The following is an 18,440-nucleotide window of genomic DNA, read 5'->3' as shown; positions in this document are numbered from 1 at the left end:
AATACTTAAAAATTGAAAGCTTTTGCATAATTATCTGAGTGAAAGAAGATTTTCAGCACGGCTCACGTTCCTGCATGGAATCACAGTTGGCTGGGATGAATGGCCGCTGTCCATCTTCGTGGACGCTTCCGCGGGGCGGCACAACTCCTTCATTTCCTTCCAGCCACAGAGGCATTGCGTTTGCAAACACTGCGGCTTTTGTATGACTTTGAGAATCATTTTCCTCTTTCAGCTTAAAAGGTAAATATCTGATCTGTCTTATTTTAAAATTTAGTGATTTTCAGTAAGACTTTTCTTTTGTTAAACCCAGACAGTGCTCATCTTCATTTATAAAGACTTGGCCCTCTAAGCGGCGAGTTTTCTAAGAAGATACTTTAAAATTCTCTCATTTCTACGTCAGGGGCCCTCGAAACTTCTGGTAAGTGTAGCATCCTTACAACGAACATTAGCATCCTTCCGATCTTAAAAATGAAACTGAGTTAGCATCAATGAACAGTTTTCACTTGAAAAAGAGATTTTTAAAATGAGTGTCAGTATTTTAGACTCTTTATACACAGAGAACAATGCTAGATGTACCAATTTGGATTTTCCTTCCTTCCTGGGCAATTAAATTTCTCAGTTTTATTACTAGAGAGTGTTAGGAGAAAGAAAAAAAAAAGTTAAAAAATCCTGTTTTGCCACTCCTAAAAAGATGAGGTGCTTGGTTAAACAGACACTAAGTACTTGGGGGATTCTGTCACTTATCTCTCTCCTTTAGCTATATGTTACTAGGAAGAGATTACAGTTCACAAAAGTTTATAAGTATACCCTCAGGTCATATAACTCCTGTAATCAAACAATTTGATAACCTGAGTCATGCTAAAACCAATAGAGAAGAGTGATTTCTAAAGAGTGAGTCTTGGGTACACTTCTTTTCTAAGTTAAGAACACTTATTCTCTAATTTATGATTTACAAATCTGGATTTCTTTTCTTTTCCTTTTTTTTTTTTTTAGATTTTATTTATTTATTTGACAGAGAGCGAGAGAGCGAGCACAAGCAGGGGGAGTGGGAGAGAGAGAAGCAAACTCCCCAAGAGCAGGGAACCTAACTCAGTGCTCCATCCCAGGACCCTGGGATCATGACCTGAGCCTAAGACAGACGCTTAACTGACTGAGCCACCCAGGCGCCCCCTTAAGTCTATTTTTAATGCAGAGTGTATACTTAGAGAGTAGAATCTTCCCAGTAGCCTGATTAGAAATATCTTTTCATTATGTAATCAACTTGAAGGATGACATTTCTATGCCAGCTGTTCTCAATTTCCCTGACCTCCATGGAACATAGTAGGTCCAGCTGCTGGACTATTTAGTGGAATAAAGTAGTTGGATTCTTTCCTTGCCTATTTTCTGAAGAGGACAGTGTTGACCAAAATCTGTATACTTGTTGTTGGCCCTAGAAGAGCCTCGTGATAGGTATATGACAATTTTAAAAATTATTACCTGTGCCAATGGAGAAAAGTATATATAATACACAGAACAGTGGGTTAATATCGGGAATGCAGACAGATTTTCAGATATTCTTACATCTTTTCCTCTTCCAAATACTAGACTTCACCTTCTGTCAAATTAACCCTCTGCTAAAGGAGACATCAAGGAAAAGGAAATCACCACCACAGGTCATTTTATAGTACATGCTTGATTTTATTTCAGTGAATGTTTTTTCATTTGTTTTTTTCCCAGGCTTGGAGTCTAAGGGGAGTAAATCTGAGTCACAACAGTTAGGACTTCAACCAAGTCTAGTTAATTTTTTAGAAGCTTAGGGCAGTTATAGAGGAGTCTGAGGTCACAGGCACAGTTAACATTTAATGTCTGCTTTGGTTTCTGTGTTTTCTAGTGTCATTACTAGTGTCATTACTAGATTGGCAATAGCATGAGACTAATTCCTTTCATACCCACAATTGCCATCTGGGGGAAAGGGATTTTTTTTTTTTTTTTTTTTTTAGCAATTTACCTTTGTTTTCCTAGAAATAATTTCAAGACGTATAGAAATGAGTACACAGATATAGTTGACTGTTAAACATTTATGTTTGTGGCAAAATAGTCAAGTTTTTAGATTAGAGTAAGGTGCACAGCGGTAAACCAAATTTAAATAACAGCATGACCATTCTCCTCTTATAATTGTTTCCCATTCTCTAAAGGAATTTATAAAAGCTCTAATTACCTTGTCCTGTATGGAGAGAATTAAGTGATGACTCGAGTATCACATTTAGTATGGATATAGATAACTTTTCTGTAGCCACTATATAATTTCTAATTTTCAGATTGGTTTGGCATAATATAGATTATTTTTTGCCACTAACAAGAAAATGAAAATTCTGAAAGTCAGAAAATCATGTCCTAGGTTCTGAAAGACAACAAGGATATTTTTAAGTTGACTGTGATTGTTGATTTGGAAATTAACTTTGTAAACAATTGAGACTTACTATACAAGGCTATGAGAATCCTGTCTCATTCTTCTGCAGTATAATTTGCTACATATTGAAAATTTATTCTTCATAATAAATAGTGTTCAGAAGCCTTCTTGTCTTATACGTAGCTTCATTTTTTGGACCCACTGAAGAATCGAGGTCTGACGTAATCCTTATACATAGAATAAAGAACACCTAGAAACAAAAAGACATATATCAATATGGTATTTGTGGAAAACAAGCACTGAATTTCTTACATTTGTGTTCTTCCAAAACTATCCCTCAATTTATTTTATTTTATTTTTTAAAGATTTTTTAAAATTTATTTATTCGACAGAGATAGAGACAGCCAGCGAGAGAGGGAACACAAGCAGGGGGAGTGGGAGAGGAAGAAGCAGGCTCATAGCGGAAGAGCCTGATGTGGGGCTCGATCCCAGAACGCCTGGATCACGCCCTGAGCCGAAGGCAGACGCTTAACCGCTGTGCCACCCAGGCGCCCCTATCCCTCAATTTAAAAACAAATGCCTTCCATCTTATTAACTTTTGGCTTGGATCATGTAAGTGGCTGCAGACAAACAAACCTAAAAACGTTAGAGCCCTTTAAGAGCAATATAAACCTAAATCCAAATTTATACTGTTACTATGCCGCCCTAGAATTTGAATGTTAACATATTGATGGAGAGGGAGAGTGGGGAGATTCGGCTAGATAATAAGATAGAAATAATAAACATCTCAACCTAGCACACCTGTCTGCAGTGCCTACTTGTGTTCAGTGTCTCGAGGGAAACAGGTGAAGGGATCGAATCCTTGCTTCTAGAGGTTTACAGCCTAGTGGTTGAATTAGCTGTGAGCTAGGCAGAGAGATTGATGCAGGTCTTCCGTAAGGGTGAAGTCCTAGGGCTGTGCAGAAAGGGTAAGTAGTCAAGGGAAAGAGCCTGAGGGCTAGAGTTGTTTTCACTGACGTGTAGGAATGTCAGCATGTGTTCACAGAGCGAGTTAATAGAGTCCGCTCACCTCCCCCCCACCCCCACCATATCAGTTATCCAGACACCAGCTATCTAGTCTATTGTCTAAACTAAATCCTTTACTTCCTTTCCTTCTGCTTTTTTTTTTTTCTGACGCTGCTTGTTAGTATCTTCAAAGAGTGCGCAGAGAGTAAAGGGTGGGTAAAGTTGTTATTCTCGTCTGCACACTGCCGCCAGGTGAGGCAGCTGTCTGCAGTTTTCTAACGCAATAGTAGTATAACTCACCGATGTATAAAACCCAAGGCAAAAACATGTGTACTTGATGCCCTGTGGTATCTATAGAAACATTCTCAGATGCAGAGAGAATTGCAGAACTCATTTCCCTGTGCTTACTAGACAAAGATAATTCTTACCTCTTGCCTACCTCTTAAATGTTGGTGTTCCCTGGAGTTCTGATCTCAACTCTTTTCTCACCTCATTCACACCTCTTGCTTCACTGGTAAGCAAGTAAGATCTCTCTTCTGAATGTGAGACCCATATATTAGTTATACCATATGTGAAATTTCCACATACATAGATAGGTGGCGGCCAGACACTTAAATTGTGCATAAATAAATAAGTTGAACATGCCCCTCAAAGTGTTCATTTATTTATAAACAATAGAAATGTACTATGGCTGGTCTACCTATGAGGAAAGCTTTTCTGTTTTCAAGATAAAAATATTTTCGGGGGCGCCTGGGTGGCACAGTGGTTAAGCGTCTGCCTTCGGCTCAGGGCATGATCCTAGCGTTATGGGATCGAGCCCCACATCAGGCTCTTCTGCTATGAGCTTGCTTCTTCCTCTCCCACTCCCCCTGCTTGTGTTCCCTCTCTCGCTGGCTATCTCTATCTCTGTCGAATGAATAAATAAATAAAAATCTTAAAAAAAATTTTTTTTCGGGTAGCCCTCTTGGGTCTGCCCCCTCTTCAGAAGCTTTTGTACTCTCACTCAATAAACTTTACTATCGCTCAATAAACTTCGCATTGCTGCCCACCAAAAAAAAAAAAAAGATAAAAATAGTTTCTTCCTGCATACCCATGGATCTCCGTATACATCTCCTAGGGTATGAGTACTCTGATTTGGAGACATCTGCCATAGGCACCTCAGTCAGTATAATATAAAATTAAGAGTTCCGGCTCTGGAGTAGATAGCCCATGCCATTGTGAGCGAGAAGTTTTTTTCCTCTTTAAGCCTCGGTTTCCTTATCTGGAAATGGGATTATAACAGCACTTACCTCTTACGGTATTGTTGAGAGAGACTTTGGTCTTTGTCCGGAGTTCCTGGCATACAGCTTCTAAAATGCTTGGAATTTCCCAGCTAGAGAGGGGCGCCTGGGTGGCTCAGTTGGCTGAGCGTCTGCCTCTGGCTCAGGTCATGAGTCCAGGGTCCTGGGATGGAGCCCTGCCTCAGGCTCCTTGCTCAGTGGGGAGCCTGCTTCCCTCTCTTACTCTGTCTGCCACTCCCCCTGCTTGTGTGTGTGTTCTTTCTTTCTCTCTGTCAAATAAATAAAATCTTAAAATTTTCCCAGATAGAGGAGTATCCCCCTTGGATTATACCGAATTTCTGTTAATGGGGTTACCCATGCTAGGCTCCTAGATAACTTCAGGATGTGGCTAGTCATGCCAGAAAGACCAACCGTATGATCAGAGGGTTCTTAGACCTCCAGGCTCTTTAGACCTCCAGGGAGGGGAGTAGGACTGGAGATTGAGCTCTGTCGTGGGGCCAGTGATTCAATCATGCCTACATAATGAAGCCACAGTAAAACCTCTGGAGGCTGAAGCTCAGTTGAGTTGCTTGGTTGGTAGACACACTGATGTGCTGGAGGGGTGGCATGCCCTGATTCCGTAGGGAAAGGGTATAGAGCTTTAGAGTTTGGGACCCTCCCAGACCTTACCCTATATGTCTCAAATTGCCCGGTCTTGACTTATATACTTTATAATAAAACTGTAGTCATACGTATAGATCTTTCCTAAGTTCATAAGTTCTAGTGAAATATCAAACCTGAGGGAGTCTTGGGAACCCCTGAATTTGTAGCCAGTTGGTCAGAAGTGCAGGTGGCCTGGGCGCCCCCTCGTGGCTGGTGTGTGCAGTAACCGCAGTCTCTGGGAACCATGTGCGTAAACCTGTGGCATCTAAGGTGAGCTGCAGACGGTTGGCATCGGTACTGAAGTGCACACCAGGTGGTGTGAAGGTGGTATTTATTAAGATTAAATCACTGTAGTGTATACCTGAAACTAACATCACACTATATGTTAACTATACTGGAATGAAAATAAAAACTTAATAATAAAGTTTACCTACCAAAAAAGATTAAATGAGATAGTGTGATATATAAAGCAGAATGGCTTGCACATCATAAACACATTAACTATTAGCTGTTACTGTTTTGTCCAATATGCACTTATCCTCGCACCAACCCTGTTCTTCTTCATTCTTTATATTAGTGAAGGCACACCTTTTATCTGGTTGCCCAAACCAGAAACCTAGGAATCATCCTTGATTCCTCCTTCCTTCCTTCTCCTAATCACTTAGTTGCTGAGTCCTGAACATTTCTAGAATCCACGTCCTCTCCATTTTCATTATTACTGCTTTAATTCAGACCTAGTTCATCATCTAATTGACTTCTCTGCCTTTGTTCTCACCCCTGCTCTATAAACCCCCACTAACCATTTTCTTTTTCCTCATAGTGAAATATAATATGCATGGGAAATGGTAGACACAACCTAAACGACCAGATTAACAGACAGGTGTAGAGTGAATTGCCTGGAATTGCAAGTCAAGAAATAGGATGGGGCAAGCATCCTGGAAGCCCCTAGGTTTCCCTCTCTGACCATATCTCCCACTCCTCTCCATAGATAACCACTGTTCTGACTTTTCCGGTTGTGACCCTCTGTTGAAACAGTTTCATATCGCCTGTGTGAAGAGGCATCTTTCTCAGCTGCCATCCTGACTACGTTAGTCCCCTGTTGAAGTCTTCCGCTGACTCGTGTCATCTTGTTGACACCTCAGCTTGCAGCTGTATACATCTACCGGGGATTGTTTTCTTTCTTTTTTTTTTTTTAAAGATTTTATTTATTTATTTGACAGAGATAGAGACAGCCAGCGAGAGAGGGAACACAAGCAGGGGGAGTGGGAGAGGAAGAAACAGGCTCATAGCGGAGGAGCCTGATGTGGGGCTCGATCCCGTAACGCCGGGATCATGCCCTGAGCCGAAGGCAGACGCTTTAACCGCTGTGCCACCCAGGCGCCCCCCGGGGATTGTTTTCTATCAGTGTAGCTATGCTGTCACTGTTTTTTTGCAGAATTCCTGTCCCTGCGTATTTCTGGGTTAGCTTGGCTCATAAGAGACATTTTGCTTGAGATTTGAAGGTGGAAGTTGAAGCAGCAGCTGCTATGGTCTTTTTACACTTGGAAGGCTTGGTGCAAGGTGCCAGGCGCTGTTGCACTTGGGCATGTTGTTTACCTGCTGGCTCACCTCGCCATTGCTGGGCAGCAGTCAGAGCCACATATCCCTCAGCTCCTTCTGGATCTCCCCCTTGAGCTTCTTCAGCTCCTAGGCCAGGGGATGAGCTTCATGATAGAGGGTCCAGCTTCTCCTACAGGTCACGCCATGATCAAAGTTGGAGTCAGTAAGAGACTGACTCGAGTTTCTCACTCTTTGTGAGAAACAAAGATACAAAGTTTGGTATCCGAAGCTTCTAGAGGAACATAACCATGAAGGTAGGTTCTCTGAATTGGTTCTGGGTCATCTGGAATTGGTTCTCTGATCTGATTAGATTTAAAGATATTAATGGCTATTTTTTTTTCAGTAGTAAAGAGGATGCTAGCAGTCCATGGCATGCAGTAGTAAAACATTTCTTTAGATTGTCACCTATAGGTAACCTTAATTAGATGCCTACAGAAAACAGGCTTTGGGTGATCAGGTATTTACTGTCATAGAACATTTAGTGGAAATAAGGAGTATAATTAGGTTGGTTCCTTCCAAGTGTGCTGGAGAACTTGGGAAAACAAAATGATGGGCTCAGGGCTTTCAATTCCTTAATCCAGGTCCTGTGAGGGACCTGAAAGCCTTATGACTTTCCAGAAAGAAACTCAGCTCCCGTAGCTATGAGGCTGATATTTTTGAAAAACATACACAGGAACTAATCCTGTTAGTGGCTACTCACAACAATAATAAAATCCCCGACCTCACAAAGTCTCTTATGTCCAAGTTAGGGCATTGCTTTGGAAAGAGTGGGATCCTGAAAATTGGGATGGGGGACCTATGGGCAGGTTTCTGTGAAACAAGGTCCTTGAACCCCTATATCTGACTGAGACTCCTTTCCACTCCTTCCTGCGAATGACTAAAACTTGGACCAAAAGGAAATCTCCACTAAATGAAGTTGAAATGCCAGAGCTTTCTTGGTGTACGTCCAGGGTACAGCAGGGATTCTGTACTGGCAGTCATTCTTTACGGGGGCAATTTTGTTCCCCAGGGAAATCTGGCAATGTCTGGAGGCATTTTTGGTTGTCACATTGGAGGTGGGTGGGTGCTATCTGCGTCTGCTGCGTAGCTGCTGGGGATGCTACTGAACGTCTGGTAAAGCACAGGACAGCCCTCCACAACAGGGAACATCCCGTCCAGAAGTCAGCAGCGCGGAGGTGGAGAGACCCTGCCGTTACGGAAGGCATCCAAAGGCTTAGGGAGATTGGAATGTTCAAGTGATTTATGCTGCTCACTCACCCCCTAAATATATCTATTTCCTTCACCAGGGCTGTGAGAAATACATTTGTGAAGGGAGTCCCTGGCATCCTCGAAGAGAGTTCCGTGGTGACTGTCTTCTGTAAGCCAGAAATGACAGTGGGAATTGCTAGGCTCCCTGAATTCAGTAGAGATGGTGGGATCCTGAGTGGCAGGGGTCAAGTGGCATCACTTAATTGACAAACATGAGGAAAGCATGATTACTGTAATGGGCAGCAAAGACTAAACAGTAATCAGGATAGTCTAAGCCACAAAGATCTTTGGCATTGGCTAATCGATTATGGTGTCCCTGGAGATAAAAGAGATGGGCAGCATACAAGCAGAAAAGCTCTACGTTTGGTGAGTAGAAGTCTCAGCTGAATCATCACAGTAGACAGCCATGTCCTAACCAAGTCCCAGATTTGAGTCACTTCACAGACCCGAGTCCCTTGAATAAAGGAGAGGTCAGATCTCCTTAAGAAAAGACCCTGTTACACAGCCAAAAATATAAATACTGTAAATACTCCATCTAGCCTTTCCTAAAGGGATCTGTGACCGACCGTTCACCAAGGTGCCTGGGCACGAGGAAGGGCAAATAATCACATTTGTGGGAGATTATTAAATATTGGTTCTGAATTGATACCGATGCCTTGAAAATTAGGGTGGTCTACCAGTCAAGCTAGGAGTTTATGGAGGTCAGGTAGTCAGTTGGCCTGGTGGGTCCCTGAATTATTTCCCCAGTTCTGGAATGTGTAATTGGAATGGACAAACCCAGCAACTGTCAGAATCCTCACATCACTTCCCTGACCTGTGGTGTAAGGGCTGTTATGGTCGGGAAAGCCAACTGTAAGCCATTCTACTTGCTTCTATCTACCAATAGAGTAAACCAAAGCAATACTACCTTCCCAGATGGATTGAGGAGATTAGTGCCATCATCAAGGACTTTCAAGATGCTAGGGTGGTGATTCCCACCACATACGCATTCAGTTTGCCTCTTTGTCGGGAAGACATGGATTTTGGAGAATGATAGTGGATTTCTATAAACTGAATCAGGTGATCACTCTGACTGCAGCTGCCATTCAGCTGTGGTTCCATGGCTAGAGCATGTTGGTACAAACATATTTGCTATTTGGTTTGCAGCTATTAATCTGGTTGATTTGTTTGTTTGTTCCTGTATACCTTTTAATAAAGACTCTCAGAAGCAGTGTGTTTTCACCTGGTAGGGTCAAAAGTATACTTTCACTATTCAGTCTCAGGACTACCTGAAGTCTCCAGCCTACACTGTAATCTAGTCTGCAGGGACCGTCATCATCTCTCCATTCCACAGGACATCACGTTAGTCCATTATATAGATCTGATCTATCAAGGGGAAATTAGGTCACTACTATACAAAGCTGTGTGTCTGGAATGTGTATCTTCTGGGGTATTTTTTAGTACTCCCATATCCTGTGATTAAAGACAATGGAAAACTATACCCAATACAAGCAGGATGGCTAATGACCCAGACCATTTAGGAATGAAGGTATGGGTCACCATGCCAATCAAATAACCTTTAATAGCCAAGGTGCTTACTGAAGGCAAAGGGAGTATGAAATGGCTAGAACATGGTGATAACACCAACCATGACCATCTGACCAGTTGTAGAAACAGAGTCTGATAGCTAGGACTATTTCTTCCTTATTTTGATTTGAATACATTTGTGTATACATTAACCATTTTTTTTTTCCTATTTGCCACTTCCGTTTATCTACTGTCTAATGTAAGAAGTATTAATTATCCTTATATTTCAGGATTTAGCTTACAGGATATCAAAGGGAAATGTGACTCTGCTCAAAGACAAATCAACGCCACTCAAAGAAGGATAAACGGATTTTGTATTCTCTTTTGGGAGAGAATTAACATGTTTTTGGTTATACATTGGATGGTTGACCTTGCCATTGTCTTTATTTCAAAATTAAGTGTATTGAAAGAGGTGTAGATGGATGCCAGGTTGACAAGGGGTAGACAATGGTGAATTTGTATTGTGTCAGCTTAGCTAAATTATAACTACATTTTCCAGAATTCCTTTCCTTTTATTCCCTGAGTTATTGCAAAAGGGACATTTAAAAATTTTTTTTATTATATTATGTTAGTCACCATACTAACTTCCGATGTAAAGTTCGATGATTCATTAGTTGCGTATAACACCCAGTGCACCATGCAATACGTGCTCTCCTTACTACCCATCGCTAGTCTGTCCCATTCCCCCACCCCCCCCCGAGGCCCCCAGTTTGTTTCTCAGAGTCCATAGTCTCTCATGCTTCATTCCCCCTTCTGATTACCCCCCTTTCTTTATCCCTTTCTTCTACCAATCTTCCCAGTTCTTATGTTCCATAGATGAGAGAAATCGTATGATAATTGTCTTTCTCTGCTTATTTCAGTTAGCATTATCTCCTCCAGTGCCGTCAAAAGGGACATTTTGCATAAGATTTAGAAGGCAGAAGTAAAGCAGCAGCCAAATTCATTTTATGCTTGGAAGGCACTGCTGAAACATATTTTTGCTTATCTGCTGGTCCCCTTTGTTGGCACAGGGCAACAACTAGGAGTACAACTGCTGTGGCTTCTGTCACATTTCCTCCTTCACCTTTTCTGACTCCTTGGCCAGGTCCATGTTTAGCTCCAATGAAGGGCATCGTTTTTTCCCTCTGTCACTCCCATCATCGAATTTAGAGGCATAGAGATGGTGAGAAATCCACAAGGGTTCCAAACGGTCCATCCTGTGTGTTCCCAGCTCATCCTTGCAGGTTCCAGATTTTTCTTGCTTCTCTCACTTTACATCTACTTTTTCATTCTAAATGCTTGCCCGGCCCACTGCAGGCCCCAACTGCTGATACGTAGGCGAGAGCCTCACAGTTACGTAATTCCAAATGCCTATAGTAAGTCTCTTATATATTACTGCTGGTAGCTCTGCTTCTCTCATCGAACACTGACTACTTCACTCACCACACCAAGCTACGTCGAGTTCCACAATGTGCCATGCTTCTGTGTCTTTGTTTTTTCCTCTGTCTCGAATCGCGATCTCCTTCTCTGCCTAGCTAATTCCTCCACACGCTTGGCTCACATAGTTTCCATCCTTAGAGAAGCCTCCCCTGGACTCTGGGCGCTAGTTAGAGGCCCCTCCTTTGTGCTTGTGCTCCCAGAGCAACTGTGCTATCTCTGGCATGATATCTGCGATTTTATACTGTCTCCTTCTGTTCTTGGTCGTTCTCCCTAAGGAGACTAGCCTCTTTGAGGGTAGGGACTGAGTCTTATCTTTGTATCTCTAGACTGGCACAGGCCTTGCACATGGCAAGTGCTCAGGAGATGATCGCTAAATGATGAAAATGAGCATTGTGATTCTGTAGTGAAGTTTCTTGTATTTTGTTCAACACCTGCATTTCACAGCTCATGGTAATAAGGTAATTACCATATAACTCCCTATACGCAAGCCCCACACCCATCATTCCGTAATCCTAGACCTCCTCTTAGGCTGACTCAACTCTGCACAGCATGAAGGAGAACTAAGAGCATTGTGACTTGTTCTCACTAATGTGCACAAAAAGAAAGTTTTAGATAACTAAGGTCCCGAAGTGGACTTCTTGTTAGAACTATCTGGTTTAGCTATTGATATAACTGAAATTAACCAGATAATTTGACACCTGTTCTTTGGATTCGACTGTGTTAAATATTGCTTAATTTATGGACTAATTAAAAAAGGTTTGCCTATTGCTCAGACTGGGAATAAAAGGAGAACAGATGTTGAGACTTGTGGGCTCTAAAAATATATTCTTCCCAGTTAAAACTACATTAATAATTATATCTGCTGTTCACGTAGGCTGGGAGCTATGACTTAGGTGAGCGATAAAGGCTGGAATCTAGAACCACTGCTTTAGTTGGGCTCCATAGGGTACAAACCGTTCACTGCTCCTTTCACTATGCAAGATAACAGAACCCATAACCTAGTTCTCTACCTTTTTAAAATTTTTTAGGTATAATTGACCTACAACATTATATTTGTTTCAGATGTACAAAAGTGATTCATTATTTGCATATACCGTAGTGATCACCACAGTAAGTCAGTTAACGTCTGTAACCATGCATAGTTACAGAAGTTTTTTTCTTGTGATGAGAACTTTGAAGATCTACTCTCTTAGCAACTTTCAGATATACCAAACAGTATTATTAATTATAGTCACCATGCTGTACATTATATCCCCAGGACTTATTTTATTTTTCATTATTTATTTTTTTTAAAGATTCAATTTATCTGTTTGAGAGAGAGAAAGAGAGAGTGCATGCAAGAGCCGGGGTGGGAGAAGGGTGAGGGACAAGCAGACTCCCCACTGAGTGTGGAGCCCAATGCGGGGCTCGATCCCATGACCCTGAGATCATGACCTGAGCCAAAATCAAGAGTTGGACGCTCAATGGATTGAGCTACCCAGGTTCCCCAGGACTTACTTATTTTATCACTGGAAGTTTGTACCTTTCGTCTGCGGTTTTTTTCTTTCAGTGCTTAAAATACCAAGAAATTAAAGCCTCTTATGGGGAAGTAACTTCAACCAAGTGAAGTTCTCTGTCTTTCTTACCATTCCTCCTCCATTATATCACCTTGACCCAGTATTCATTTTCTAAAATAAATTAAAATATTCTTAAAGACAGCTGAACACAAGATAGGAATTAAGCAGGTTACCTAGAGTCACAGCTCCTACAACAAATCCTTGGGCAGCAACTCTCATGTGAATAAGATGGATGGACATTTTCTGATCTTTTCTGTACTTTAACTTGTAAAGACCATAGGACACCACAGTCATAAAACCTGCTATTCCTGTGAATTAAAAAAAACAGAGGTTATGTAAATAGTAGGCTAGAATCCCCAAGATTTAGAGAGCTTTACAGAAGACTGTCCAAAGGATCAGTACTTGGAAGATAAGCAGGCCAGACACCCAAGAATACTTTAAGAAGAACCCTGCTGGATTTGATTTGATTTGATTTGATTTTTTTAAGATTTTATTTATTTGACAGAGAGAGCGAGAGAGCACAAGCAGGGGGAGCAGCAGAGGGAGAAGCAGGCTCCCCACTGAGCAGGGAGCCCAATGCAGGGCTGGCTCAAACCCAGGACCCTGGGACCATGACCTGAGCCAAAGGCAGACACCCAACCAACTGAGCCACCCAAGTGCCCCTGATCCGCCAGATTTTAAAATAGACCCTTAACAAATGTGGATTCAATATACACGGTTTTGACTCTTCCCAGAAAAACCTGAGTCATGTAGTATAGTAATTTCTAATGTTCCTGAGGCAAAATCTTCTATTGTGCATGGTGAAAGGCTTTTATTTGAGGCAAGTCACTAAGCCAGTGAGCAAACCAACCAAACATCCCAGCATCCATAGCTTCAAATGTTTGGCTTTCCTCCTCTCTACTTATTATCAAATAAGGAGTTAACCTAGTAAGGTGATAAAAATTTTGATCTTCTAAAAAATGAGATATTTAAGTTTTAATGAGATGAAAAGGTATGAATATTTTCACAAGAAATATGTGACTCCAGAAAGATCTGTGACTCTAGAAAACTCCAGAAGCACACACGAATATTTCTATATTCCCCACAAATGTCAAGGGGTGAATATACTGCTGTGACAACCAAGATCCTGTAATTGGCTCTAAGACAGAAAACTGACCAACTGAATAGGAAAGATTCTAGAAAGAGATTTAAAACACTGTGAGAACAAATTCATGACAAATCAAAATAACCAAATAACATAAAGGAATAGTTACTTAATAAATACCATCAGTACAATTTTTTGGTATGGTGAACTAATTTGGATTTGTATCTCACAGCAAACCGTACAAAAAAATCTGCATGGGTTAGATTTAAATGCAAACACAAAAATATCAGTAAAAACTAGAAGAAAACAGAATAGCATATTTATAACATCTAAAAGAAGGTAAAGTAGACTTTAGAGAAAATGATGAGGACAAAATGCCATATTTTGACATAAGAATAGAGAAATCCTTGCATAATAAAAGCATGGGTCTATTTTTGGGGTTCTCTCTTCTATCTTGTTGATTATGTATTTATCCCTCCAGCAACACTACACTGTCTTGATTACCATAGCCATATAGTAGGCCTCAATATCAGATACAGTGATTTCTCCCAATTTATCCTTTTTTTTTTCCTTTAAGATTATTTTAGGACTTCTGCCTTCACATGTAAATTTTAGAATAAGCATGTCTTATCTACAAAACCTTGCTGGGATTTAGATAGGAATTACATGAAACCTGTAGGTCAGTTTGGGGAGAACTGACATATATTCTTTGTATTTATATTCTTCTTTACTATATATTTGGTCTTGCAATCCGTGGACACAATACCACATGTAGTCTTTACATTTATTTGGGTCCTTTCTGATTTCTTTCATTAACATTTTGTAATTTTCAGCATACAGATTGTATACATGTTTTGTTACGCATATATCTAAGCACTTCATTTTCTTTGGAGTGATTGTGAATAGTGTTATGTTTTTAATTTCAGTTTCCATATGTTTGTTGCTAATATATAGACATGCAATTGATATTTATGTAGGATAGCAAGTTTGGATTATTTATGTTGGCACATGTGTGTCTCTGGGTGGGTGAGGATATATTCTTTCAGAATCCATTTATTTTTTTTTAAATTTTTTTTAAAGATTTTATTTATTTGACAGAGTGAGAGGCAACCAGCGAGAGAGGGAACACAAGCAGGGGGAGTGGGAGAGGAAGAAGCAGGCTCCCAGCGGAGGAGCCTGATGTGGGGCTCGGTCCCAGAACGCGGGGATCACGCCCTGAGCCGAAGGCAGACGCTCAACGACTGCGCCACCCAGGCGCCCCCAGAATCCATTTAATAGATGGAAGTAAGAGAGTAATTGCATTTACACGTATATTTTATAGGCTGATTAGCAAGTGAAATAAAAATTAAAATGACAAAAACAGCAAAAAACAAATAGTAATAAAACAGTGGTAGGCACATTGACAAGCAGGTGCAATGCTGAAAGCTCTGTAAATTTAGCCAAATCTCACGAACTCTGGAAATATATAGTAAGTGGTATTAAACTGAACATCCTTCCTGCCCTGGAAATTCATATTCCAAGGAATTAAGCAAAAGAAACATCAAGAAGTTGACAGAGATATTTATGGCTACACTACGTATGAGGAAAAACTGAAAAACAGCAACAAAAACTGAACAACAAACTGAAATGGCCCAAAGAGAGGAAACACTGCCAGAGCTATGAAAAAAGTTGTGAAGTATAGGAAGTTCTAAAACACAGAAATATACATATGAAAATGTTAAGTGAAAGGAGCAAAAACAAATTATCAACAGAGTTTCAGTATATATGTAATGTATGCACAGACCTTAACAGTGATCATAAGACAATATTAAACAATATAAATAGATTATAATGATGGAAGTTGTTTAATAAATAAAAATGTTTTATAAATTTCCTGCAGCAGGAAATACATCGTAGATATTATTAAAATAACAATAGCTAAACTATTCAACAATATTCAAATTTTATCATTTATTTTCTAGCAAAAACTTGATTCTCTTCCCTTATCAAATCAAGGCTCTGTTCTTAGTTAAATTGTTTTGTTTCCTTTGGAGATTAAAGTCAGAACATTTACTGTTTTCCATATAGTGTCACTGTAGTTTGTATATAATTGAATTTAGCTAGAAACGCTTTTATCTTTCTACTTTAATCACCTTAAATGTCTCTGGAAAAATAATTTGATTTATGATAGCCACAGTGATTAATCTCTGTTCATGACAGTGGTCTGTACAAGTGGCGTCAAGTTCTTGAGTTTTTTTCTAGTTAAAAATGCTAAGGAAGATGAATTGAATTAATCACTATAACATTATTTGCTCCCATTTTTTATGGGTGTTATTATCAAGTTGTTGTTTTGTTTTGTTTTAAAGATTTTATTTATTTATTTGACAGAGAGAGACAGCCAGCGAGAGAGGGAACACAGACAGGGGGAGCGGGAGAGGAAGAAGCAGGCTCCTAGTGGAGGAGCCTGATGTGGGGCTCGATCCCAGGACTCTGGGATCACGCCCTGAGCCGAAGGCAGACGCTTAACGACTGCGCCACCCAGGCGCCCCTATTATCAAGTTTTAATCAAATTAAATTAGACTTCTAAACAGCATATTACTATAAAGTAAAATTTTGATTCTTTTTGATATGCAAATAATGACATTTATGAAGTTGCTAGATTGGCAGTGACAATGAAAACCTAACGACATGCCTGTTGGGAAGGTCTTAAGGAATTAATCACTTACGTAAATTACACTTACATAATGTAAGTCTCATTTAAATAAGCTATTTTAATAGTTTCCAGACCAAATGAACACCAGGAAAGAGTCAAGGCTGCAGTATATAATAATGCTTAGATTAGCTTACGCATCCAAAAGAAGAAAGAGAAAGCTTCAGTTTTAAAACATAATATTTTGTGCTTATGTGCTTAGATTTTGTGGGGTCTTTTAAAGTCCAGATACAGAGTATTTGTTCTAAATGTAAACATATTAAGTCTGTGTTGGGAAAGGATAAAGAGGCTAAGACTCCAGGTCTAATTATAATCACACTTCTTTAATCTACAGTTTACTTAACCATCAGCCTCCACATCTGGAACACATCGGGAAACCTGCAAAAAGGGCCCCGGGACACGAGCATCACGAAGTCCGTGCTCTCCAGTGCACAGACAGGCAGGGAGGCAGGGGGCCTAGGCTTTCGTTCAGAGCTGCTTGACTCGGAAGTGACTCACAGTTCGTGAAACTTGTGTATCTAGCTTCTGGTGCCACCGAATGCTAGAGGCAGGTTTTGATTGCACTCAACAGTAATGGAAGCGACAGAAAAACCTGCAAATACCAGACACGAGAACTTAAGGGTTGGAGTGAGAGGACAGAGAGACATAACGCATCTCCGTCGCTAACAGACTTCCAGTATAATGAGCCCATGCTGCTGATGACCTTGAGTCATCACAAAAGTGTTAAAGTTCATTCACTCTATTCCAGTTAGCGTGGCTGGGAATCAGTCATTTGAGATGGACCTGGAATGAAGGGGACTTAAATAAACAAGATTTGAAGCTTCATAATATTAATAGCTAACATTTACTGGGGATTTGCCATATACTAGAAACTGTTCTGAAAGTTTAACTCACTTTAGAGGGGGTTCGCTTCACTTAACATGAAAAATTCAATGATATAAAACATCTCATTCCTCAAAGATACTGGGTAAAGCATTATTACAAAGAGTTCCCCGGTGTCCAGTCAAGGCTTGTACTTACCTACGGGGACAAAGGGGGAGTCCCTAGATTTCCTGAGCAGTCGGGAGAGTTGGCCTTCTTCCTCATCTGCTGACCACTGGTTATCTGAAGACATATTTCTCTCTAGTAACAGGAGGGAATAAATGTGGTTGCTGCAAATCATTAAAAATCCGTTTATCCTCTCCCACTATGTTGTTGGTCATGTGTTCGACTGTCTTCAATTTGCTTGATCTGCCTGTCTGCTCAATGGAAATAAACAGTCATGTTTCCTTCATCCTTTTCATTATGGAATCCTTTCATTGTGTTTGGGTTAAGGGGTAATGATAATCAGATTCCATGAATACAGAGTAAAGACAGATCGTAATTGGGTTATTCCGTCTCCTTTCACTGCTCAGCATTTGAGATCATTGCGAACCTCAGCACTGCTTCCACAAACAGAAAGAGCGTACTTTTACAAAATATCATTTGAAAGAACGATGGCAGTGCCAACATAGGCAAAATTACCTCCCAATTTACAGGTGATGGGAGAGGGATGTGCAGGGCATTATGAAGTCATTGAGAGATTTACCAAGCACCGACCACGACCCAGGTGCTATGCCAGACAGTGGAAATAATCTCCCTTGTCTACACAGGAATGAGGAAACTCGCAAGAGCAACCATAATCACACTCACCATGGTTTAGCAAGCACCTCAGTCCATTATTCGTGCAACCCACCATTTTCACCTAAAAATTCAAATACGGTGGTTTCGTCCTATGAATCCGCTTTCATCAGAAAATGTAACCTGGCAAGTGGCAGAAGGAGCGTACCTTTGGCGTAGCCCACCACCTCTGTCTGTCTCCTGGTGTTCCTTCAGCAGGACGCTGTAGATCAGAAGAGGCTTTCTAAGTCCAGGACACATTTATGTGCAATTTCCTACTAATTGACAATGGGAAAGCCCAGGACCAATCCTCCCCCACCCCAGG

At 40.7% G+C, this 18,440-nt stretch overlaps 2 protein-coding genes across 4 annotated transcripts in view; one reads left to right on the top strand and one right to left on the bottom strand.

The window, feature by feature from the left end:
* Positions 1 to 17,759, top strand: part of SLC11A2 (solute carrier family 11 member 2) — a 53,060-nt gene extending 35,301 nt beyond the window's left edge. Inside the window, exons 18-19 of one of the 3 annotated variants that reach the window (XR_006780231.2) lie at positions 311 to 418; positions 16,812 to 17,759. The gene's annotated coding sequence lies outside the window, so the exon portion shown is untranslated. Of the gene's footprint in view, positions 1 to 310 lie in introns of all 3 variants that reach the window. The other 2 variants (XR_006780232.2, XR_015721689.1) reach the window with 2 other exon arrangements.
* HIGD1C (HIG1 hypoxia inducible domain family member 1C) lies at positions 2,575 to 17,639 on the bottom strand. The gene is made up of 3 exons (XM_045801054.2): positions 17,498 to 17,639; positions 12,878 to 13,012; positions 2,575 to 2,639 (listed from the first exon to the last, which is right to left on the bottom strand). Exons 1-3 carry the CDS (start codon positions 17,637 to 17,639, stop codon positions 2,575 to 2,577), a joined length of 342 nt encoding a protein of 113 aa, XP_045657010.2.
* Positions 17,760 to 18,440: the final 681 nt, after the last annotated feature.

This window comes from Ursus americanus, chromosome 25 (genome assembly GCF_024610735.1).
Source record: "Ursus americanus isolate L20-20 chromosome 25, mUrsAme1.1.p, whole genome shotgun sequence".
Classification (NCBI taxonomy): Eukaryota; Metazoa; Chordata; class Mammalia; order Carnivora; family Ursidae; genus Ursus; species Ursus americanus.
This window is presented reverse-complemented; position numbering and strand designations above follow the sequence as displayed.